Source organism: Dermacentor silvarum, chromosome 3 (genome assembly GCF_013339745.2).
Source record: "Dermacentor silvarum isolate Dsil-2018 chromosome 3, BIME_Dsil_1.4, whole genome shotgun sequence".
Lineage (NCBI taxonomy): Eukaryota > Metazoa > Arthropoda > Arachnida > Ixodida > Ixodidae > Dermacentor > Dermacentor silvarum.
The window spans coordinates 151624503-151650218 of NC_051156.1; the positions used below are offsets into that span (position 1 = coordinate 151624503).

Consider the following 25716-nt stretch of genomic DNA (forward strand, 5'->3'; position numbering starts at 1 on the left):
AAGGGAGAATCTGTACGATAACACGAAGGGAAGTGCGTTGCTAATTTGAGGCTCGAGCCGGTTGCCTAAGGGCAAAAACATACCGGAGCAAATGTTCGGGACTAGACGACGCACGTGTATGCTGCAGCAAAGATCCGGAGACCACTCAGCACATCCTAATGGAACACGAAGGGATTCATCCAGCGAGATCCATAGGTAACGTATATCTTCGAGAAACGCTTGGTTTTAAAGTGTACGGAAGCACCAACTGATCAACAGTCGAGATAAGCAAGAGACGTTTGAGTATTGGTGGAAGATCAGGGAAGAAATTGATACGACCGGATCCGTTACAGGCATAGGTAGCGGTACAAGGTAGATAGAGAAGTTTTGAGGAAGAGAAAAAAGATTAAAGAGATGTGCACAAAAATGCTTGAAGGAAAAGCATGTATAGCATGCCTGAGTAACTCAAGCAGGCTAGTTGTCTATTGTCACCGCCCCGTTTCAAAGGGGATGCAAATAAATCATCATCATCATCATCATCATCATCATCATCATCGTTCAGCCACAGTGGGAATGATGTACTGTAGGTGTATTTTCGTACGATTTGAGTGGCTCCGTCGAGAAATCGAACGGCTACTCAGCGGTTAATCGGAGCTGCGTTGCGTGCAAGTCACGCAGCGTTTCTCTACAACAGTGTGTAGTGTTTGACGCTGACAGCTGCTTCATTTTGTCCCGTAATTTCGACTACACAAGTAAGGCCTCCGCCTTTCTGAGCATGCGTAGCTTTGTCACATATAGATAGCTTCTGAGCAGTGAAACACACCAACGTGCGACTCCTCTAGATATACAAGAGTGAGAGATAAAGGCGAACGAATGGAGAAACGCGCGGGGAGGTTAACAAGAACGGAAAATCTCGTTTGCTACCCTACACTTGAGGGGACTCTGCGCGGAACGAAATGGTGGAAGGATAAGAAGAAAGTCGGTTAGGTATACGAACGAGTTACGTACTAAATATGCGCGAAAGAGAACTGTCAAGATATACTTTAGAGTTATCTTCACTTGTAAAGCTCTGAACACAAAAAGATTGTATAAATTATACTATAGAAGGCAAATGAGGTTGAGCAGTGGCGAAACGTAAAGGTTCCTGGAAGCTACATGGACAACGCACAAGTCTATGCGCCACCCATCATCTGCATGCTCGATGACGAGCTGTCTGTACTCGTAGACGCTATAGCGCCACGCTTTGCGGTATTATTGTTCGAACGATGCCATATACGATTAAAGCTGTACTGCAGCACGACGACTCTCTCGGCCAGAGAAACGAGACTATTATGCGGCGGTGCATACACGCGAATGAATGAAAGCCCCCAGTTAATACGGGAACCGCGCAAAGACAGAAAATATGTATATAGATACACACGAGCGACTCCCGTATCTACATGGCTTCCAACCGCCGCCCAGTCATCATGTCGAGAGGGACGCCATTGTGAGGCATAACCACCGCAGGAGGGTTGCGACAGCCGCGACGGAAGTCGATGTGGAAACTGCAGAACGCTTCGGTTTGTTTCTTTTATTATTGCGATTATTATTTTTTTTCTTTACTTTTTTAATGCACACTCATACGCCCGTCTGATGTCACAGCCGAACACAAAGGGAAATGCAGTAACCACAGCTCCGTAAATTATATAATCAATCTAAAAAACATACGCTTACATAGTAATAGCACATGCGCTGTAAATCGTGCGCTGTTCTAGAAGTAATGTCGCTAACAACATCACTCGACTGGAACCACCATTCCCGGATCCGCGGTTTCCATCTCCAACCATGACTTGGTTCGCTCCACTCTGGCTAACATCGTATAGTAAGGAAATTATGTATACATGTGTATACACATGTGTACATACCCTGCACGTGGGGACAAATGGCATATAAAAAGGAATAAACAAAGCATGAGGAACACAGTTATTCGCGCAAAAATCATCATCATCAAATAAGGCTAAATCACATGTCGGCGCATCGAAAAACCAGCAAGAGAGAGAGAGAAACAACTTTCATTGAAAACGGCGAGTGTAAGAGGAGTTTATCTCCCCTCTATTAGATGGCGACCAAGAAAAGAAAATTAAGGGGGCTACAATCACCCCGCATCAAAATCCTTAACTAACGGTTACATTGACCAGTCTAGGCGAGGTTAATCATAGGCATCACCGTTCAAGCAGGGGCTCAGACATTAGCCTATCTACACCAAGACGTGGGCGATGCGGACAGTGAATATCGTGGATTGGTCGAACCGTACTAATGGATTTGTCGCTGAGTCGGGGATATGTCACTGTATATGCTATGATATCTACAACCTGTGACGCACGAAGGGGCTATCTGTGGCTCAGTCACGGCATTGAACTTAGTTCTAAATAGTAGGGGGACTCAGTTCGAAGACGAGAAAGAAATGGAGAGAGCTAGAATAATCGTGAGAACCGTGGCTAAAGCTAGCTGAGCGGATTTAACTTCAATTTGCGCATTAATCAGGCGAGAAAAGAAAAACGAACGAAATAAAGAAAGAACAAAACTGGAGGCAACGACGTTCCAACTCGTCTGCTTTATAAAAACCATGGATATTTACAAGAATGGGAAGAAAGAAATTAGAAGGGATAATCTGTACTATAACACGAAGGGAAGTGCGTTGCTAATTTGAGGCTCGAGCCGGTTGCCTAAGGGCAAAAACATACCGGAGCAAATGTCCGGGACTAGACGATGCACGTGTATGCTGCAGCAAAGTTCCGGAGACCACTCAGCACATCCTAATGGAACACGAAGGGATTCACCCAGCGAGATTCATAGGTAACGTATATCCGAGAAACGCTTGGTTTTAAAGTGTACGGAAGCACCAACTGATCAACAGTCGAGATAAGCAAGAGACGTTTGAGTATTGGTGGAAGATCAGGGAAGAAATTGATAGGCTCCACCCACCACGGAGATCGACGCTTCTCCGTGCCTCATCAAAATAAATTTTTGTCTCTCTCTCTCACTTATGCGGCATAAGAATGGGAATGCACGCACAGGGCTACCTAACAAGTGAAAATGCTGCCAACGAACGCCAGCTCTGCGGTATAACCGGGGGTTCTAATGCGGACAATCGACAATATCCTCCATATTGTGGAATTCGCCATCTTGCCAGCTCCGATTGGTTCAGAGGGCTGCTAGGGCCTCTCCGATTGGATCATAATGCCACCGTTACCGATTTTGACAATGCGGCGGAATTTGACACTCCGTCCGGAATAGCAAGCATCGTGTGGTGATTTTGCGAGTCGTGACCGTAGTGCCTACGTTACCCGGAAAGCTTGCTACCGAGGACTACAATCACTGCCTTCGGACACGCAACGGAGTGACTCCGCTAGTCGTCAGAGCTCTTGCAAAGCCGAGCGCCAATGTAAACGAGGAAAACAAGCCCGTGGTGGCTCGACGCCAACACGACGGCGCGGTCAACGGAAGTGAGCGAGGGTTCCAAAACGCTACTCGCATATTGCCCTTCTGCGAAACAATCTGCATGTACTCTCCTCCATGCAGGAGGCAATTTACCCCGTTGATATATGGATAATGAATTAATCAGTCTCCTGCTTGGCAGCGAGCAGCTATGCATGCAAGATGATGAGCAAGCTGGTTTTCGCTCTCGATAGACGTACAGACAATTTTAATTCCGATTCCTTGGCGCCGCCACCTTAAGCGGTTTTACGAACAATTTCTCAGCTTTGTGCGAAGTGACCTCGAATCGACCTGGCCATGAGACACCAAATGCATATACGAATCAACTGCAGTACCTTGCGTAAGGTTGTTACACACAAAGCAGCGGTAACATCCAAAGACAGCGGCACCCAAATGCTTCTGTAAGACGTACTATACATATATACAGAACGCGAAAAAAAAAAATAACAGAACGAGGACGGCCACTCTCGGACAAAGAGGTATACGACATCTAAGCACTAAATGTACGCTTGTGAACAAGCGTGCTCTATCGTTCCTTGTGAATGTTCTGGGCGGGTTGTTGGTTTCAGATTACGGGTGATGTGTGTTCCGTGGTGACCAGCTGGGGTTGGCATTTTTTCGACACGCGTACCCTTATACGACTTGACGTTCGTAATAAACTTTCAGATGGGCGACTACGCGAGCGCTCGCTCTCTCCTCTATCTTGTCCTTTTTTTTTCTCGAGCTCTGCACATTCGCCGTGATCGCACCTTGCAGGCGCACGATACATCTGTGACGCACGACCGGGAGGAGCAAAATACCAATCAAGGCTGCGCGCGGCGAATAAAAATCCACCAATGAAAAGCGAGAAAGGCGAATCACAAGTAAGTCACGGGGGGGGGTTAAGATATACCGGCGCCGTCGTACCATCCAAGGGCGCGCGCTGCCTGCGATAGGCGCAAGGCGCCGTATGCTGGCAATTGGCTCAGGCGCGCGCACACCTGGCCGCTATCAAGGTTGTGCGCAAACGGGACGGCCGGGCAGCGCACCTTACAGGCAGCTGTTCCTCCTGCACGTGTGCGGACTAGACGACATGCCGAACGACGCCGCGCTCGTACGTGTACATGTACTAACGCCAGCTGTAAAACCCCCATAACTGCTTGCCAGCCAATAGCATGGACATGCTTGTGTGCGTATATGCAGTGTAAAACAGGCTAGCACATCATGTTAAGCATTGTAAACCAACTGCGCACATGCAACGCAATAAAGTAGGACATAGCGCATTTCAAAGCTAAACTTTTTTTATTTTTTTTCTAATGCCCCCACTTTGCGTGGACGGCTGTGTGGCCGAGTGAACTCGTCATTTCACGGAGACTTACTGGGTAGACGCTGATATACCAGTGTGCAGTGTACGTGCTGGCAATATTTTGTAACGGACGCCGATTATAGAGGAAGTGCAATGTCAGATTGTACCCATATGCCTCACAACAATGACGAACAGACCTAACCAATAAGTTGGTCTACCGGAAAGCTGTCGTATGACTTTGATGAGGATGACTGACTCATTCTCATCTCCTTTCCATAACCTACATCATCTACATCACCTACATCATCACTATATGTACAGTACATGAAGGACGACGGGATCTCCCAGCGATATTCCATTACCCCGGTCTTGGGTCAATTGACATTTTATCCTGTCTTGCAGGTCCCTCATTAATCGTGCAAAGTTTAACGACCGACAAATAAAACGACTCCAGAAAAAAACTGCGGCTGGTGGGGACAGCGTTGTACAGTACACTGCTTTATAACAACTGCCTGGAGGCAGCGTTTCTCACCGCTTGACCCGTGGACTTCCCGCAAGTCTTCGGGGGGACAACACGCTGTCCGGCGGGACTTGACGATCGACACACGGATGATCAGCCCTGGGCCGCTATTTTGTAGCGATGCCTTTAAAGTAATAATGCCTTTTCAAGCTTATCGCGCTTTGTCAGTGGTCAGAGCGACGGTCCGCTCACGATATCAACGTTGATAACGCGAGCGGACCGTCGCTCTGACCAGGGACAAAGTGCGATAAGCGCGAAAAGGCATTATGACATTAAAGGCATCGCTACAAAATACCGGCCCTGGCAAAGCACTGATGCGCCGCCAGGTCGAGAAAATAAACCCAAAGTAAGCAATCGAGGGAGCTTCGATTTTATTAGCTCCGCTGTGACTACAGCGCGTCAATAACAGACACACACACAAAGGAAGAAGCTAACAGGACGCTACAGCAAAGGCACTGCAAACAGCCACCTGCAGCGGCATCTCCACCGCGACCAGCGCCGAGAAAGCGCAATTTTCACGGGCGTGCGCCTCCTCGCCTCGCAAAATAAGCGGCGGCAGGCGGCCGCACACGACGCAATCAGTCACGCCGCCGCCCCTGGCGGCTGCATAAACAAAAGCATCCTCGCCGCAGAGCGGCAACGTTATGCACTCTTGAGGCCAGAGAGAGCGAGAGAGAGAACGAACAGGCCGAGACCAACTGAGACGCCCACAGTGTGGCGGTCGGCTCGCCGAACAGCAAGAGAAGCACGTCGACTGAAGAGAGGAGGCATATAAGACATATCCTGCAGAGGCAAGGAGGAGTTGCCGCAGTGCCTCCGTCGCTTCGAGAGAGAAAGAGCCGACGAGAGTTAAAGCTCTCCTTTTGAAAAGCACCGCGAGACCACGAAGCGGCAGGACGGATGACCTCCCTTTCTGTCTACCTTGTGTATACACACGGACAGTGCGACGTCTGAATGGCGCGTCCCGCACCTACTTCGCTCTTCTGTCCCCCACCTACTTCGCCCTTCTGTCTAGGCAACCTTTACTTACTTTTTTTCTTTTTTCTTTGACCACACAAACAAAGTGGAGCGCGAGAAACCGCTGCGGAGGGATGACGCGATGCCCGCAATAGGCCTGGATTGAGAGGCTATTTTCCCTGCCCCCCCCTCCCTTTCTTTCAAGAAAGCAAGGGCAACTGTATACGAACTGCGCGAGGACTTAGCGAGGAACGTTGCTGCAGAAGACGTCATCGCCCAGATACGAAACGGTGAGTCAGTCGGCAGGAAAAACAGCGAACTACTCAGAACTGCACTGCATTCTAGAGTGCATGCGGCGGGACATCGAAACGAAAGAAAACGAAAACGCACTGATGGCATTAACTCGTGTCCATCAACCGCGTTTACTCGTCCATGGCCCCCAAAGAAGAATGAAACCATTTCGAGCAAGAAAAACTGGCGGTAGGATAAGCTCACGATAAATTCGGGCAGGTTTCGAAAACTAGTGTCTATTACGGTTATCGGCGTATGCGCTCGTACGCCGTCTCACCTACGTTATCTACAACCCTTTTGATACGCAGAACGGCACACTTACGTAACCGCAACGGTGTGGTTACGATCTTTTTCGTTTACTCGCCTATAGTTAATAGGAGAACGGGAAGGTAACGACCACTGATAACTGTCAAAGGCACGCGCGAAGAGTACAGTGACTTCTCTTCCACTTTCCTTCGACAGATAAGTACCACGCGTGCATTGCTTTTTTTTTTTTTTTTTTTGGACGGTGACCGTTTTTTTTCAATGGATTGTCCCTGTTATCTGTGCACCAACAAATTCAAGAGAGTGAGTGAGTGAGTGAGTGAGTGAGTGAGTGAGTGAGTGAGTGAGTGAGTGAGTGAGTGACTGAGTGAGTGAGTGAGTGAGTGAGTGACATAACTTTATTTAGGTCCAGAGAAGACGGGTTGTCGCAGATTCTGTAGAGAAGGAGCCTCGTCATAGTACGCGCGACGCGAATGCTTTTGAATACGTTCTGAAATCTAAGCGAGCACGGGCGAATATTCTGGTTTGCACAGTGATACAGTCGAACCAGGATATATCGAATCTGAAAGGGTTCACAAAAAAAGTTCGATATATAGGTGATTCGAGATATAAAATAAAAATGTTATACAAATATTTTCAATGGGGATTTTACTGCTGTTCGTTATACGCAATAATTTGTTTTATGTGGGTTCGATATATCCGGGTTCGACTGTACATGTATAACTAGCGGGCGGAATTTACCCGTGAGATCCGATTTCGACGATTGTGCTTTCCGCTATTACTGGGCTTTGAGTGTTACTCGCTTTTATTTTTATTTGTTTGTGTTTTTTTTTTATTCTTGTCTTTCTTGTGGTTGTGAAGGAAGGGGGGGGGGGGGGAACAAGTTCACACACACACATAAAGAGGTATACGTTCGGGACTCAAAGATTTGGCACTGCCTGGTTATTCACCGTAACTGTACGACATGACAGCTCTTAGGAAGCCGAAAGTTAACTGCGGCCCTAACTCGAGAAGTATAATATTTCATCCAAGCGTCTTTCATGAACGAGACACTACGGGCTATATTCACACAGAATTGTGGTTCATTAACACTACAATGCCCTTGAAGTGAACTCTTGGCTCGCATGCTACACTCGAGGTCGAGTATAAGTGTTTGCATGCCGGGGGATAACACTTACTTCGTCAGAAGGAAACGCTCCGAGGATGCAAGGACGCAGCGACGCGATAACATGCTTGCACCGCTGCGCTATCAGAGGCTCGGGGAATTCAGGAAACGGCACTTACGGTCTGCTACAATGTGTCGCTTATCAGAAGAATAAAAAAAAAAATTGAAAAAGACTGGTTGAGGTGGGGTTGGGGAGGGGTGAATGGAAAACAAGTGCGTACCGAGGATACCTCTATATATATGCTGCGTTGACGCATGTATGTAGTTCGTGTCTCCCGTAATGGCGATCAGAGCACTTGAAGCCACACTAGTTGCCTACTGAGTTGCAGCATAGAAGGAACTCTGGCGTGGATATCGTTCGGCTACTGAATAACGGCTAGCACATACAATAACTTCCGCTGCCATTGTGCTTATGGGGGTTCAGACTGAACCAGCCCGCTGGCAGCTGCCACACACACACTATGGCGCCAGAGCGTGGCTTCCGAAATCAGGCAAGCGCGCGCCGCCCATCTCGCAGGCCATTGCCACAGTTCACTCCGCCGCCGTGTGGGTTCGGTGCGCGGCCATGGCAGCCGCATTTCGACGGGGGCGAAATGCAAGAAAAGCGCCCGTGTACTTACTTAGATTTAGGTGCGCGATAACGGACCCAGGTGGCCAAATGAATAGCCAGGTCGTGGTGCTGGCACGTAATACCCCGGAATTTTATTTTATATTTTTTCCCCCTCAGAGATCGCTCCATTAATTTTTTTAGAGATAACTCAGCTTCAGCAGCCCCCCGATAACCTCCACTCTACCCTATAACCCCACACTTATAAGCGCGACAGGTGTGCCCCTTCAAACGAGGCATCGAAACGCTGATCTAATGAAAAAAAAAAAAATTCGAGTGCGAGCCGATATTGCCTGGGGCCACGCACGCGATCGACCACTTCAGGGAGGATTGCAGTATACGCGCTGATTGGCTAAAGCCAACGCAAGGGGATTTGACGCATGGATATGACATAGCTCTACGGGCGTTTATTGGCACGTCTCCGCGTTCGTTGTTGTCGAGTGCACTGCAAACAGCAATCGATCGACGGCCCTTGGACGCCCACTTGGCGCACGTCATTCCGAGTAAAGGGTTAAGGATGACGCAACACGCACAAACATCCGCCCACACACAACGATTATTAGGCATTAAATGTTTTCAGCTCCCGTTGTCGGCGATCTTCAAGAGACCTTGAGCGAAAATCCAGAGCCGTTTTCCGGTGCACTCAAGACGAGAATGGGCGCGAGAACGAAACGAGAACCTGCGAGAACATCCGGGCATCGTTGCGAAAGCGAAACGAGATCATCGGGCAACCAGTCAAAACTTAAGAAAATTCTGTCTCCGGCCCCCATATATATTGATGTTTGTATTGCTGGTGCAAGGTCAATGTCCATCCTTTAGACTGTCAAGGATATGCTCTGCATACTAGAATCTCAGCCGCTTAGCCGACATAGCGTTTTCCGAAAGTAAAAATCCGGCGACCTTTGCCGAAGGACTCCTAGTACGCATAAGGACATCAAGTTAAGTATGGCTCTGATAGTTAAATATCAAGAAGCGCGAGACTGGCTGGCAGGTTACAGTTGCGGAGTAACGTACAAGTGACGTACAGCTGCAGTAGAGATTTTGTATGCCAAAAAAAAAAAAGACGAATAACCGTGGAGACCCCATACTTTAATTCTCACACCTGCTGCCCATGACTTCATGACCAAGGTGTTATACTTGCTTACTACATAAGCGAGAAAGAAAGAAGAAAGAAAGAAGGAAAGAAAGAAAGAAAGAAAGAAAGAAAGAAGGAAAGAAGTGGGAACTGAATTGGGCATTTAAATCATTAAGGAAAAGTCCACAAGGCACCCACTGGCAGAATTCTTCTGCACACGCACTTATGCGAAAAGAATGCCACAGAACCAGTCACGTTACACTGGCTTCGTCAGCAATGCGTTTCTAGGGGGGAAAATTCGAGCACACCGCGTTGATAAGTCTTCAACTTCTCGTTGTCGCTTCGTTATGTTGCATCACCCCACGACAGGTCTCCAATCTCTTGGTGCACATTTTGTAGTTGCCGACATTGGTGCAATTCAGCGCAATTATCTCTTTCCAATAATATTCTGATAAATGAGTCCATATAGCAACGCGAGAACATCCTTGCATGTTTTGTTGTATCCCGTCGTATACTTGTGTAGCGTCCATGCTCTTTGCGGTGCGCACGTGTCCATCGGCGTCGAAATTTTCGACAGCGTTCGGTGCCACTTTCTCCAGTGCCGGCTATATACAGCCAGCGAAAAAGCATCCGCGGGGTCACGCGGCGTGCCTTTTTCCCCTCTCCATTCGTCTCCCCCCCTTTCCATCTATCTTCATTAATCAAAACAGCGGGTTAACGCTGCCCCCGTCTTTCTCCGCACCACGGGGGCTCAGCCGCACCCTACTAGTTTTTTCCATTGTTTACAAATCACTGAACACCCGAGGCACGTGGCCTTTCCACTCAAGGCCCGTGCCGCCGCACGCTTCACTTGTCCCGAACGGCACGTGCTGGCAACAGCCCAGCGTCAGGTATGGCAACGCATCCCCCCCACTGCCTTTTGCGTGCCAGACACCAACGTTCGGAAAGGTGCGCAGACACGTTTCCTGGAACGCCAGGCGCCTCCTCGTTCAGGGGTCGTCGCCGCCGCCGACAGAACGGGGCAAATAGTACAGTCGTACGGTGGCTTGTGAACGGAGGCAGTGCTAGCTGCCAGCCATTATTCGGAGTACCGCCCACGTGGGCAGGACGACATGGGCCGGCCGTCCGATCAGTGTACGACTACACAGTTGCACCCCGAACTCCGCGTCCAACAAATTCCTGGCGGATGCCGCTCCGTATACCGTGTGTCGCAGGAGACGTGTGGCCTATAGAACGCGGCGCCGGATACGACGTGCAACATTGCATGTTGGATCGCACTTTCAGCGGTGTCACGTGTCTCCAGCTTAACAGCAGATGCCTCTGTTCGGTATGAGTAAAGTGTATGCGAGACACGTTTGCATGCACACTGCTCATAGTTACGTGAACAGGATGCGGCTGTGCGCACGCGCAGTCGATGCTCACTGAGTACCACGCCCCTTACGTATATAACTTATAGGCACTGCGCAGCGGTACTTTGCTGCTGAGCTTTGGACTGAGACGGTTGGAGTTCTGACATTTAATAGAAAGCTGTGAATCTTGCAAATATGCGATGCAGCGGATACGAAAACGTGAACAGAGGGTGGTTTTTTTTTTTCTTTTTTTTTTTTCCTGTGGGGAGCAAGCAGCACTATACAACGCGATGCACAGAACAATAAGACACAGGACATGGCACTTCGTATCGCGTGGGCCGTGTTAGCGCTGTCTGCTATCAAATATGTGCACCAAGCCGCTCAACTAGTCGCGTTATGGACAGACGGTGAGTCATGCTAAGTACTCGATATACTGTTCGCTATCCGTCCATTAAGCTTCAGACATCGTGGAAGTGCTGACTTAAACGTTACACCGCAAGATGAACAAAGACGTGCCGATAAGAAAGAAAGAAGGTTACGTACACTTAGAATTATTAATTCGCCAACTTGAAAGCCAATGACCAAAATAACGGTGCGTTTGTTTGGAAGGTACCTGCTTTCCACTGACCTTCCGCTATTGAAACATCGAAGACGTCCTACAATCGCGCATCCCGTTTTGTTTAATATCACCGCAAAAGGCGAAATTTAACTCGCAGCAATAGAAGCACACCATCCAGGCAGTTCTTCCAACTCCCGCAAAATAACAAGGAGCTAAGCTGAGAAACAGCTGCTGCCGAGCAGGCCTGTCTTTCATGTCACACTGGTGCTTTACGGAGGATTAGTTTAGTACGGCAGCCACGTCTTTTTTCTTTTTTTTTTTTCTCCCAAACGAATGAATGCGTGCGCGGGTGCGCGGCCGCAACAGTGTATAACAGAGTGACCAGCTAAAGCAAACGAAAAGAGCCAGTGGCAATGCACTGCGCCACTCCCTTCAGCGCTATTCCGAGCTGTGTTCACTCACGCATACTTTTTCCCGGTGTAAAAGCTGAACGCAAAAAAAAAAAAAGCATGCAGCTCAAAGGAAAGGCATTGCATCACCACAAGAGCATACAAAGACACCCACGCACACATATACATAAACATAATAAAACAAGCTCGTAAGCTCCACAGAGCCCACCAAAGACGGTCCACCGAGCGCTAGCATACGCTCCTTCCGCGCCTAAGCGTGTAATTAAAGGAAAGATGAATGGACGCTAACCAGACGTACACTGCAGTCGCAGTTTACTCGTTAACTGCCCAAAATTAATCCCTGGCATGGCAAAAGGGCCGCGCGGGAAGCTGTGACAAAGGCAAAGAGAGAGAGAGAGAGAGAGAGAGAGAGAGCGATCATAACCCCTGAAATTGGAGGGGAACTCCCATCATAGCAATCACTCGTCAACAATTCAGTAAGCAAAACAAACCGCCCATACGGTTAAGCGGGCCCGAGTGCTTTGCAGACAGAGGTCGTGTCTGGCCGTCCGTTGCCGCGGGTGGTCATCGTTAATTCCCAAGTTCAGCGAGAGCGCGGCTCCGGTCGAGTTAGGAGAGCCGAGGCAGAAGCAGCGCCGACCCCGCGAGCAGACGCGCGCATAATGACTGCTGGCAGTGAGAGAGAGAGAGAGGAATAAGCCGCTGCCGTCGCCATTTTGAACCGAAGGAGAGAGAGAAAGAGAGGAATAAGCCCCTGCCGTCGCCATTTTGAACCGAAGGAGAGAGAGAAGAGAGAAAACACTTTATTGTAGGAAAGGCAGGAGGAGTCTTCGAGCCGAGAAACACGTTATGGGGAAAAGGAGTCCTGACCTTCTACCGTGCACAGAGGAAATCGTAGTGTGAAGATGAAACGACGATGGGGGAAAGGAGGCATAGGGAAAGAGGCAAGAAGAGGGGAGGGGAGAGACAGAGAGAGAAATGATGAAAGACAGAGAGGTTAACAGGAGTAACTCTCCGGTCGGCTATTCAGCAATGAAGGGTAAGGCTATAGAAAAGATGAGAAGATATGACAAGAATCTTTCCGCACAAAAGCGGACAAACGGCGGGTCATTCTAAAAACAGAAAAAAGTACACAGAAGTGAGAATTCGCGTACTTTGAGTAGAGCATCAAAATTTTACTTTGTCGGCTACGGACCTAGCAGCGCTGCAACCGCTGAAAAGTGCTGCGGACATCTTCGAGACTTTGCATGCGTCCCCGATTGATTGTTTGCTTCACTGATTTGGACGCCGAAAATCTCCATATAAACTGCAAAACACGCCGTAGAGAAGAAGCCTCGTGCTTTCGAAACAGCGCGAGTGGTGCACCGAGATACCAGCAAAAGGGAGAGAGAGAGAGAAATTAGCTGAGGCTCAGATTCGAACCAGCGACCTTGTTATCAGCATTGACGGTTCCGCCGGCAAGAGCTTCGCTAGCGTTGCAAAATGCGCGAAAATGAGAAAAAGAATCCGAGGGGCGGCAGCCGCGAACGTGTAGTTATTCGAAGGGCGCGCAAAAACCCAGGTTTCAACAACAGCAGAAACGAAATGCTGACGCCGGCTTCCGAATATAGTCTGCACGGTAATATATATACTAGCCTGAAGGGCGCGCTGGCGCTGATGACGTCTTAGGCGAAGGGCAACCAAACATTTGCTAGGCAGTAAAGGCAGAGCTAAGGAGTCAGCCTACACAAGCGAATGCAAACACCTTTCACGAAAAAAAAAAAAGGAAACAACAATGCAGAAAACACATTCAAGTATTTGTGGCGACGCAAGAAAGGTATGCTGTTCGCTAACAGCGTCAACATGCACAAGTCCCTCAAAGTGTACCTTCCGAAACTTATCATCGGAAAGAAGCCACCTAGATAGACATGCCTGCACGATTAACACTTTCCCATGTTTCCGGAACACACGCGACAGCAGTTATAGATATCTTGGCATCCGCCCTTACAAGTTTCTGCTGATAATAATATTTTCCATGTCAAAGACCCGAAATTAAGACATTTAGTTATAAGAACGGCAGCGCAACACGAACGAGGACAAAGCAAGAATACGAAACGGGCGCTACCTGGGACACAAAACGCAACCTGTTAAATCGCATATCGTATACGCATATGCGAATTCCCATCGAATGTACAGGGTGTTCATTTTTTTAAGTTTCACAGAATTTTGAGAAATCTCCCTGTGGCAGGTAGCATGATTGTTATAATTAAGCTCGGTTATTCGATGAGGCGGACATTAGTAGCACGAGAAATCGAAACACATATTCAACTAATTAACAAAAAATGACTAATGAATTTCTTAGTTAATTGTTTTACGACACATATTGCAATTGAAGAATCGTGGCCGGTGAGCTTGTCAGGCGTACCCACTTGGAATGAATTTCCAGAATGACACCAGTTTGGAGATATGCGCCATCAAACTCGCCGTAAATATGCACTGTTGTTCCGCTTACTTTTCTGCCAAAATGTTGTTTTATACACTGAAGCACATAAGTAACTGGAACGCCCATGTATTTCGTCCCGCACTTTGGGAAATAATATCTCGAAACTGGTGTCATCCTGGAATTTCATTTCAAGTGGATGCGTCTTGCAACCTCGCCGGCTATAATTCGTAAATTGCAATATGTGCCGTAGAGTAATTAACTCAGCAGTTAATTAGTTAATTTTTGTTAATTATTTGAATATGTGCTTTGATTTCTCGTGCTACTAATGTCTGCCTCTTCGAATAACCCAGCTCGACGATAAGAAGTATGCTACCTACCATAGGGCGATTTTTTTAAGATTCCGTAAAGCTGAATTTTAAACACCCGGTATAGTTCAAGCGAAAACAGCCCAAACGAACGGTACAAGGATCATAGACAGCCTCTCTTAGTTGTCGCGTTAGTTTGCGCTGCTTTCGTTCTAAATATTTGTGTACCAACAAAGTGTCCAGCAGCAATCTCTGCTGAATGCTTCTTCAGTTTAAGCTGATCACGTGCTTCCCTTTGGTGTATAAAGACTCAAATCCGCGCTTCAGCTCCCGTGCTCAACGCCAAAGGCGTGCACGTGAGTTCGATGCCACGCATTGTTTTTCATTTCGTTCTCGAGCAACGCCGCATTAGCGACGAATAAAGGTTTCACACCGGTGGCAAGGAACGCGATACACATCATCCCGCCATCCCGTAACCAAGGAGCCGTCGTCAACTTCGCCGACGCATTCCCGTCATAAAAAGGAGAGGCACTCATCAATCTTGTCACGCGCCCGCCGCGGTAACGGCACGGTGACGAGGGACGCACGATGGAACGCATCTCTCCATGGATACCGCCGGCTCCTGTCGACCGACTGAACACTGCGTCGAACAGCCTGCAAGAGTACGCTGTCGCGTAAACTAGCACGAAGCGGTTGCAGAAGTGAGCGGGTATGATGATACAAGCTTAACGGCAACGCTGCATTATCGGGCGCCACGAGGTAGCGTCATATTATGTTTAACGTAATAGTTCAGCGGAAACCCGCTAGGTGGAGAGAAGTAAATAAATGGAAAATGTCTCATTTGGGCGGATTTCTCGTTTTCCATTTAACGTAATTATGTTTACACTGTCTGCTGTACAGAAGGTGTAACCGAAGGCGGCTTGAGGCAGTGCTGCGGTTGCCTGCTCTGACGATGTATTAACTTTGCATGCAAGTTATATACGGGCCTTTCAGAGCAGGACTAGACTGCGACGGCAGCGCCGCCGCAATACGTCTGCATCAACCGTTGGTCTGCATCGCGTCTTTTCAGCACATAGGCTAAACATTCTTTGGGATGGATCGTATACGTCCAGCTACGTAGGCACACCGGAGAAGTACTCAATGTCACGGTGCAAGACTGTTTTTATTCATTGGGAACAAGCGAAGTGCATTCTGTAAGCGCAATCAAAATTAAGTAAATGCTCCGACAATGTGAGCTAGCTGAACACGACGTCTGTTTTGCGAGGTCGCGCATCACATATGTCTATTAAACCTTAACTATCCCCCAAAAACGCTAAGTCGAAGTTGTGCGTCGCTGTTTGTTGCTGTTCGAAGTCTGCTTCTGGTACTTTTGCAATCCTCGAGTCATTATACAAGCCCGGTTCTGCATCTCAAACGGCCCTAATACCCCAAGAGTCACTAGTGGCCGTGTTGCGCCTCTAATGAGCTTATTTGGCACCGCTACGCTCATCAATAAACATGGTCCGTCGTTCTTGCGTACAAGAAATGGAGTCTTGTTTCGCTTTGAACACCGATGGCGCTATCCTACAAGACCGCACACTGACGTAACAGACTCACTGAGACATTGCGAAGGAATGATAATCCACCCAAACTGCACTATCATTCTTGCGTCATTAAGCGAGGCTTACTAGCAGAGACCACCCAACAGCAAAAGAACCCCCGTCGAGTCACAGTATGCACCAATTTTCCGACGTATAGACTACTTGACCGTGACGATAACTACCGATCTGGGAGAACTGCACTTTCGCCCTTCTCTGACAACGAAATGATTCAGCGAACGGCCAATAGACTCAGCTTCGCACGCTCACTCCCCCCCCAAACATTACGACAGAATTGCGTGCGCGGCACACGCCGCTCATCCGTCCGCACAGGCATCGGAACACACAGACACGTAGCTACGAACCGCCCGCCAGTAACCTGAGCTACCAGGTCGCGCTGAAGCTGCACCTGACGAAAACGAACGGACTAATGGCGGAGTTGGAAGGAGGGGGTTGTTAGGGGGGCGATTGGAATCCGGCGATAATTATGCCGCTCTGCCGCTGTACGGCCTCGCACTATAAGCACATCGGCCTCTCCCCGTGCCGGCAACACAAGCAAGGGCGAATGAAGTCGGCTGGTCAGCAAAGCAAGCAAGGAAGCAGCCTGCGAGCTACGTTTCCAAGCAGCAGGCGACGACGGCGGCTTGCTTTGAGCTCGCGAAGTCGCGATACGCGCGCCGAAAGTGGGCTGCCATTATTATTATTAGTGTTTCTTTTTTCACGCTCCCATTCTGCGTACTTTGGGGCTTCCTCGCTTAATGATGATCGTTTTGGTGGTAGACAGCCTGAGCAGCACGCTATGACCGGGTCATCCGCCGCAGACGGAGGGTTTTATCACTCGTGGGTGACTATTCTGACCCAAATAGGCATACGTACGGCGCGAGGTTGCGTTTGAGAGCTGCCCTGGGCCACCTGCCACCGGAAAACAGTATCGTAGGTGCCGGGGACCTTATCACCAGGGATCCAGTTTAGCTCGGGCGAATTCCAATGGCCGTGTTCTGTCTCGAAGTTAGGGATGCGCACGGCTCTCTTTACGCATCGATTTATTTAATTTTGCAGGATGATCTGCTCCATCTCCTATCCTGCAGCGTATCACGAACAGCTGCAGACGACGAAAAAAGTACAAACTACAAAACATTAACGATGTTCGGAAGCCTATACGCATCGGAAAGAGTTCACGATGGCCCCGAAAGCCTCGTATTAACAAAACCGTACACATTCGCAACTTTACCTAAATGGGAAAAGATAACAGGTCGAGTATTGTAAAGTGACTAATAGCGTACGTTTTACGTCCCTGTGCTGCATATGTGCTAAAGACGTGCCTTGGTGGGGGGTTTCGAATTAACTCGTCCCAACTGGAGATGTTTACCTCACATTGGTCAGTGTACGAGAGCGTATGCAATGTACCCTTAACGTAGCGCCGGGTGCCATGGTCGGGAAACGAACCAGGCAACAGTGTGCTGAGCAATGCCACATTAAACTCAACCACTGCGACAGGTAGACCCCGTGTAAACAAACATCTGTACGCGATCGCGATGACATTTGGTGGCCCATAAGAGAAAGCCGACGAGGATACCGCTCAACGACACAAACAGCGACGGGCGAGCCAAATAGCGTTGCCAATGGCAACCTCGACGCTCATTGTAACAAGCGTTTTACAAGGGAGAGCGCTGGCCGCACTAGCCTGCGGCAGGTATGCATGCAGTAAACAAACATCTGCGCGCACAAATGGCCATCGCCGTAACGACAGACGTCTGTGAGTCAGTGGATGCAAATGTATCGGCGGTTACAAACAGGAAGTGCGTTTTGCTCTTTCTGCGAGCTGCGGCGTCGTCAGCGAAAAAAGGATCGAAGCGCGCCGCGCAGAGATGATGCCCGCTGCTGCTCGGAGAGTTAGGCCTAGCTGCGGCGGCGGCGGCTTGCTCGGAGGCACCTTCTCGCAGTCGGCCGACGGAGTTTGGAGCGGCCCCGCTCGAAGGAGCTATGTGGTATCGCCGCAGCCACCGTCGCGACGCGAAGGCCGACGTGCGCAGCGGCGCGTCTACGGAACGAGCTGGCGTACAGGCGGTTGATACGAGAGCCGCATAGGAAGAAGAGGCCGTAGTTGTCGGGCGCACACGTACTGCTCCAGATCCGCCAAATATGGAAACCTAGCTGCTGCGGCTGAGAGAGCCGACTCACACAACCAACACAACTCACGCAACCACTCACGCACACACACACACATAGGAACATACACGAACACACGGGAAGGGGCCGGGAAACAACAGAAGCCGTCCGCGAAAGGGGGGCCATCCTACCTTTGAGCGCGGCGGTGACTCCGAAGACGCAAAGAGCAGCGATGAGCACTGGGGCAGCACACTTCATGATCGCATCCAGTGGGCGATTGTTTGGATCACAGGCAGTGGCGGCTCACCATAAGGCGCACGCACAAAAGCCAAAAAGAGAGAAACGCTTCGGCGGCGGCGGCGGCTGCTGCTGTTGGGGCACGCCGTGTAAAATTCCCGTGCCAAGACGACTCCCCGGGCGTTTCCGTTCGTCGAAGGGACGACTGCGCTCTCCGCACACGGCGACACGGAGACCTCTAGGAGAGGAGGGGGCCGACGCGAGCGAGAGCGCGCGCAGTGAGGGAAGAAAAGAGCCGGTATGGGCGGACGTGACGCAAGGCGCATTGCCCAGGGCACGTGACTGAAGCGCAACTTCCGGAAGCTTGATTGAGCGGATCTTTTTTCTTCCTCGGTGCTTGTCTCTCTCGGACTGCCTTCCGCTACTGCTCTCGCCCTCCTGTGCGCTGGGGGAAGCAGAGTTTCAGGGATTGGTTCGATTTTTCAGTTTCGCGGTCTCTCTGGGAATGCGCGGCTCCGAACGACGCGGCCCTGAGGCGTCGGAAAAACGCCTTTACATGTTTTTCAACGGGGGCACACAGCACTGCCGCAGTAAACACGATATTAGATACGGGAATCTGGGAGCAAGATGGTAGGTGCAGACGCAAGAAGAAGATGGCCGCGCGGCTTGGAGGGGAAAAAAAAAAAAAAAAAAGATCGGTTGAGAGACGGAGCTCTATTGTGCGTTGTACGATAAAAGTAAATTCAAGCTATGGGCTTTATTATACTCGTCTTTGGGTACTGTACACAAAAGGCAGGACAAGCACAGGTGTATCAGTGACATCTTGAAGTCACAGGAGGTTCTTGTTTTCCTTTGCTAGAATCACTTAATTATTCCTTTTCTTACTATTAACTCCAACCATTAGTACATATGACGTTAGCGCAGAAAAGACGTACAACTGCAGAAACCTCCCATCACAGCGCTAGAGGAAGTGGCGTAGCCAATACGTGCCCGGTCTGCCACCCCCTGGTTTCGCCAATGGCTATGGGTACAAGCGAAAAAATTAATATGCTCGCAGACATGTGTCAAAAAATATTTTGCGTCAAATATCGGCACCACGCAAGCGCTGTATCGGGGGATGGCGATAAGCTGCTGACATGTTAGGAGAGGAGAAAAAAGAGAAACATGTTCGGAACGTTCGTGTGGTTCAGGATTCAAGGAGCACAAATAAGGAAGCTTGTAAATGGTTTGACATGTATAGAAGCATCATCAGCCTGATTTATGGTCGCTGAGGGACGAAGGCAGGTCCCGGGGATCGCCAATCACCGCTATCTTGGCGTATGCCGTCTCAATCGTATGCCTGCGAAAGAGAAAGAGAGAGAGAGAGAGAGAGAGAGAGATTTAATCAGGAATCCTGGAGAGGTTCACCTGGCGGCATGCCTAGCATAATACTGCAGATGGATAGGATGAAAAATCAAATGACGTGCACAGTTCCCAACAAAGATACACAACATACACAAAACACAACACTCAACTAAAATGTCTGATCAGTGTCTCTAAGGAAACACAAAAGTTCCTTCATTGCGCCAGATGAACAATTTCTTAATCAGGTCATACCACCTAACTCAATGTCGTCCTTGACAATATTTCTTGTGAAATATATAATACAAGAGGTGAAATGGGGCGTCTTCATAAGCTTACCAAAGTGTATCAAACCATTTCTTAAAGTTAATCGGTGATTGTAATCGAAGCTAAATTAACTTGCGGCAGAAAAGAAGCCGCGCCAAGAGAAATATATAGTAACCTTTCTTACTCTCATAAATAACAAAATGCTGCGTTCGGCGAGTCAAAGCCGAGACACGGGGAGATTTCTATTCAAAACCAAGAATACTGAATGCTTCATTGCAACTTCAGAATCCAAACCTATCTTACTAATACTATATAATGGGCGACACGAGAACAAGGTGAAAGCAGGAGCCAACGTTTCGACAAGTGGACTTGTCTTATCTTGGACTTGTCGATAAGTGAACTTGCCTTGCCAGCTTCCACTTGTCGAAACGTTGGCTCCTGCTTTCACCTTGTTCTCGAGTTGCTCATCGTCTTGAATTTTCATCCGCCGCATTCCCCGTTTTTTTTTTCTATATAATACTATATAAGCAATTCCAAACCTTCGTTAATTCCACAGTGGATGATAGGATGGATTAACTCATTGCATCAACGGCAGATAAACGAGGCGCGACTAGATTAGCCGCCTGTCGCGCAGCGCTCTGGATGCAAATCGGCATACCAAGAAAAGCTGCACGTCTTGGAGATGTAAACGCGGACGGAGCAATGTAATATATTCAGTGCAGTCGCGGAATACAAAGGAATCAAAGCCGATATTACCTGCTACTTCAAAAACGAATCAAAGAAAAGGAAAGAAGAAAGCAGGGAGGGGGAGATTGCGTAAGCGAATTTATGTTTCTTGCAAAACAGCCGCAGGATTATAGCGGACCTAAAGTTTCCGCGAAAGACGTATTTCTTTCGAAAGCCTCGGTCCCCAGAGTTGTTTCCCAGGCGTGCCGCGTGATTCTCGAGGCGAATTTAGAAGCAGCCGGTTGGGAAGGCTTTATGAGACTGCTAGACAAAAAGAAGAAAAAGAACACAGGAAAGAATGCAAAGACACGGCCGCGGATCGTATATATATAAAGGGTGAACCGACTGTCCGCTCGCTGTTTATCCCTATTTCCCTGAGCGCATCTCAAGGGAACGCCGAGAACTCCGTGTCTTGCGCACTGACTCCACCGGCACGGGGGGCCTCCGGCAATTCGAAGAGTTAAAACTCGCAGCCCTCTCCCTTACTCCCCTTCGAGGCGCAATTTCGAACTCGAAGCCTCCGCCCTTTGTATACAGGGCTCCTCCGAAGAACCACGGCAGGGTGAGTGAGTGAGTGAGTGAGTGAGTGAGTGAGTGAGTGAGTGAGTGAGTGAGTGAGTGAGTGAGTGAGTGAGTGAGTGAGTGAGTGAGTGAGTGAGTGAGTGAGTGAGTGAGTGAGTGAGATACGAATAATGGATAGCAAGAGAAGAATAAGTAACAGCTGCACATGACGACATTATTCGCGACATAAAAAGTGATACCAACTGAAAGAAAACGCGGAACCCCACTTTAGCTAGAAAGCTATAACCGTATTAATTTATTGTGAATCTTGTACACGCCTACATTGTTAATCTGTTAATTACCGCTTTCTTAAAATCATATTCACACTGCTATAACCTCAGTTGTACCAGATTCCCCCCCCCCCCCCCCCCTATGTAATTCCCTCAACCAGAAGGCCTTTAGGAGAAACTTGCATAAATAAATTTCCTCCGCATCTGAACCCGGTAGGGTGATCACCGCCGTCTTGAATCCAGGCATCACGTTCGATTGCCTCGATTCAAGGGCACTCACGGGAACAAACGTACCTAGAACCATGGCCTAGCTACATGCCTCACAAGTCCAGAAAGCCATACGTGCATTATATACTTCTGGCACTATAAGTCGACAGATCGAAGTGAACGAGTGTAGTTTCAAGGTGCTTCCTTTCCTCCTTTTCGTCTTGTAGACCCCTTTTCCCCTGCATTAGGGTAGCAAACCATTTGTGTGTCTGGTTAACCTCCCTGTCTTTCCTTCACTTCTCGTTCTCTCTGTAAAAGCAACGTCACATATATGGAGCCTACAGTTGGCGCTACCTCCCTTTCACAGTGCTCCATTTCCATCGACCTCGCTGCCACCGAAGCTGTCATCGAACGAAGTCATCTCCGTTGCCACCCCAAAATGCATACGAAATCTTGTATTTTCGAGACAACTAAATACAACGAACGTCGCACGCCAAACATTCGAATTCCTCAAGAACACACACTTTAATTACCTTCTCCTCTCCTTGAGGAAGGGAAATTATAGTGGTCTTCCCGCTACCCCTTCTTCGCATCCTTTTTAAATTTTTTTTCTTTTTTTCTTCGGATTATGGGCTTCCAAGTGGGTAGTGCCCTTACTTATACACGAGAGCAGCTCGTAGCTGTGCGCATGCGCTGTGCGACAATTCTTTACTACGTTTAGTCTGGTTTTCCTTAACTACGTTTACTTTTTCTTCTACTTACTACTACTATTCCCTTTCTTTCTTTCTTTCTTTCTTTCTTTCTTTCTTTCTTTCTTTCTTTCTTTCTTTCTTTCTTTCTTTCTTTCTTTCACTCTGTCTTACGTTTTAAGTAAGCAACGCGAAGTCATTTTCTAGCTCTTCCTCAGCTTCGACCTATCGTCTACGCAACGATCATTTCTTAACGGCAAATAAAGCAACACGAGGAACAAGCGGCTACATTGCCTCTGCTCTCCGCATACGACGCACTGTATGTCATTAATGATCACATTAGTGATTCAAGCAACCGTCCACCATTACGGACGCGAACGACTGGAGAAATGGTCAGATGCGCCCTCGCAGGTCTTGGTTCATTGCAGCTGTTCTCGGCCTCCATACAGGTGCGCATTTGTAATGCATGCAGTGTGTATACAGGTGCATCGTCCTGCTTTGAAAGTTTGCAATAAGTGTCACGGTTACTAGCCAACTTCACATGCCAGAGCGAAACGCAAGAGCTTAATTTAATTAATTAAAGTGTGGACGATCTTTCCCCTTCCCTCCTTTGTTCGCAGCTCAGCCGATGATGATGATGAAGAGGAGGAAGTGGAATAATGACAAGAAGAAGAGAGGAGAAAACGCAGGGAGGTTAAAAGACTGGCTGGGAGCTCTGTGCTTGGGTAAGGGGCTAAAGTGAATTAATTACGATAGTGGGAGAGAGGAAATAAAATAAGAGAGGAAGGAATGGGAACTGAGCACACGAAGGCGATGCCCAGAGAAAGGAGTTCCTTAAAAATGTCTGTGGCGATTTAGCGGTATAAATGCGATAAAAGTGCGTTAGCATTTTAGCACCTTTTGGGGGTCCCGGGTCCATGATTTAAACCGCGTTCACCACATTGCGAAGTGTTGTTCAGGCGCTCATCGACAGACGTCCTGTCTTTTCGAGGATCGAAGTGCAACTGATGGTGGTACGGAGCAGACCATTATACAATTTTATTTAGGATCAACTAAAAGCCTATTTATTTCAAGCAGAATGTTCCAAATGCCAGCAGCTTATCTTACCAAGATACAGGCATATACTGGAGCCCTCCAAGCGTCCCCGACCGATACTGATTGGCTGTTGCCCTTGACCGCAACGACAAGCAACCGCGTAGTCGAAGCAATTTATTCGACGCCCTTGGTGGGAGCGGGGATCAAGTAAGGTCCTCCGGGCCTCGCAATATATTCCTTAAGAGCTGCAGGGTTGTGACTTTGCACTTTGAGTAGACCAACTCCACCGTGAGCTTCGCCTCTTCCTTCTATCCTCATCATCATCCATCTTTCTCCCCTTTCTTTCCTTCTGCTTCTTCCTCCAGCGCTGACTATAGCTGCAAAGCTAGATGGATGCATCTCGTAATAGCCTCTCTGTCCCTTAAGTATAAACGTTCCCTCCCTCTCTATTTTGCTCTGGGGCCGAGGATGGTGTGCGCACTACAAGGAGGAGGGCGAGAGAAAGAGAGAAGGCAGGGATGTTAACCAGAAATGCGTCTGATTGGCTACCCTACTTTGGGGGACTGGAAAGAGGGAATAGAAAGATGAGATAGATGAGAGAGAGTGTGAAAGGCATTACCAGCTCAAACCATAGCGGGGCACAGGAAGCCACACGAGACACTGAGTACACAAGGCAGGCATGACAATCGCCCAAATCTGCCCTTCCGCTTCCGCCGTCACTGTCAACCTTGTGTCCACCCGTCGTGCCCCAAGCAATTGCGCGCTGGTAACACGCTTCGCCACTCTAGCGGCCAACTATTATAGCACGCCTAACATCAGTAGTTGCACTACAAGAGAGAAAGGAAGAAAGACACATTACACCTTCTCGCACGTCCCGTGCACACCTAAACGTTTCCCCACCGCGTTGCCCCAGCTCCTTCCATTCCCCGGCGATTTCCACAAGGAACGACCTTGGAGACTAAGACGCGTCCGGCACCGCTGCAGAAATTCCGAGCGGGTTGTTGCACAACCGCGCCGCACTGATTGTGCTAAGGATTTGCCGGCACAGAGGTTAGCTGAGGGGCCGGGGGGGGGGGGGGGGGGGGGGGAGTTTGCGGCAGCATTAATTTCCGCCAACCCACGGCCTGCCACTTGCAGCAGGAAGCTATAGCGGCACCGTGGGGCTTGACCACCGCGCCACGGCCGGCCAGCCTTGCCGTCCATGCGGCCTGTTCCGCGTCGGCGAGACGCCGGCAACGTCCGCCGGAAATGAGGGCCGCAGACAACCGCGCTCTCCGCCTCTGTACAGCGCCAAGTAAGCGTTTCTGCACCTACAGCAGACGGCGGCAAAGACTATTCTGATGCTATTTTGATGCTTATATATGCAAGTATTCGGTATAGACTGTCTGGACAAATACAGCGGCTCTTACGTTAAGGGCCTCTCGGTATTCAGCCGAAGCATCGCACTAATTAATTAACGCCAGGGAGTTTTGTTTGGGTAGCGAGGTGGCGTCTGAAGAAGCCGTTTACATAGCCGCGAGAGCAAGCCTATATAGTTATCGACTCGGCGAAAACGGATCGATCAGCTGCAAGAACTCATCGACCAATACTGCAATCGGACCTTATGCAGGGAAAGCAGCCTGAACTCCGATGGCTTATGTAAGGGGGCGGTCCCCGCTCTGAACCCCAAGGAGGGCAACGTTTCTGGAAGTGAGTTAGTAGCGTTCTTCCTTTTTTATGATTCAAACAAAAAAAAATCTCACCAACGAGATTAATTATTCACGCTCCTGAAATTCAAGTCTCTGAAATTCGTCTGAAGCGGCGGGTTTAAAACAAAGGTCAGAACCTAACTTGGGGCACTGGGCACTTGGGCCTTATTCCAGTTTTTGGAATAAGGCCTGAAGGCTAATGACATATCCGGGTGGTTTTTACAGCGAAAGCTGTATATGGCTAGGCGAAACGAAAAACCGTTCGTCCCTGCGCAGCCAATGAAAAACGTCCCCATTGGCTGCGCCGTCAGTTACGTCGTTCTCTACGTCACACCCAAGCGCGCGCGCCATTGGCAGCGCCGTTAGTGACGTCGTTAGCGAACG

At 49.0% G+C, this 25716-nt stretch overlaps 2 protein-coding genes across 2 annotated transcripts in view; both read right to left on the bottom strand.

Annotated features, from left to right (window-relative positions):
* Nucleotides 1–18836, bottom strand: part of LOC119444904 (calsyntenin-1-like) — a 246099-nt gene extending 227263 nt beyond the window's left edge. Inside the window, 1 exon segment of the mRNA XM_049663736.1 lies at nucleotides 18543–18836. Coding sequence (XP_049519693.1) covers nucleotides 18543–18609 — 67 coding nt within the window. The 5' untranslated portion in view covers nucleotides 18610–18836.
* Nucleotides 18837–19362: 526 nt separating this feature from the next.
* LOC119445932 (uncharacterized) overlaps nucleotides 19363–25716 on the bottom strand; it is a 276735-nt gene continuing 270381 nt past the window's right edge. The window contains exon 9 of the mRNA XM_037710238.2: nucleotides 19363–19927. Within this exon, the coding sequence (XP_037566166.1) occupies nucleotides 19916–19927 (12 nt within the window). The 3' untranslated portion in view covers nucleotides 19363–19915. The remainder of the gene's footprint in view (nucleotides 19928–25716) is intronic.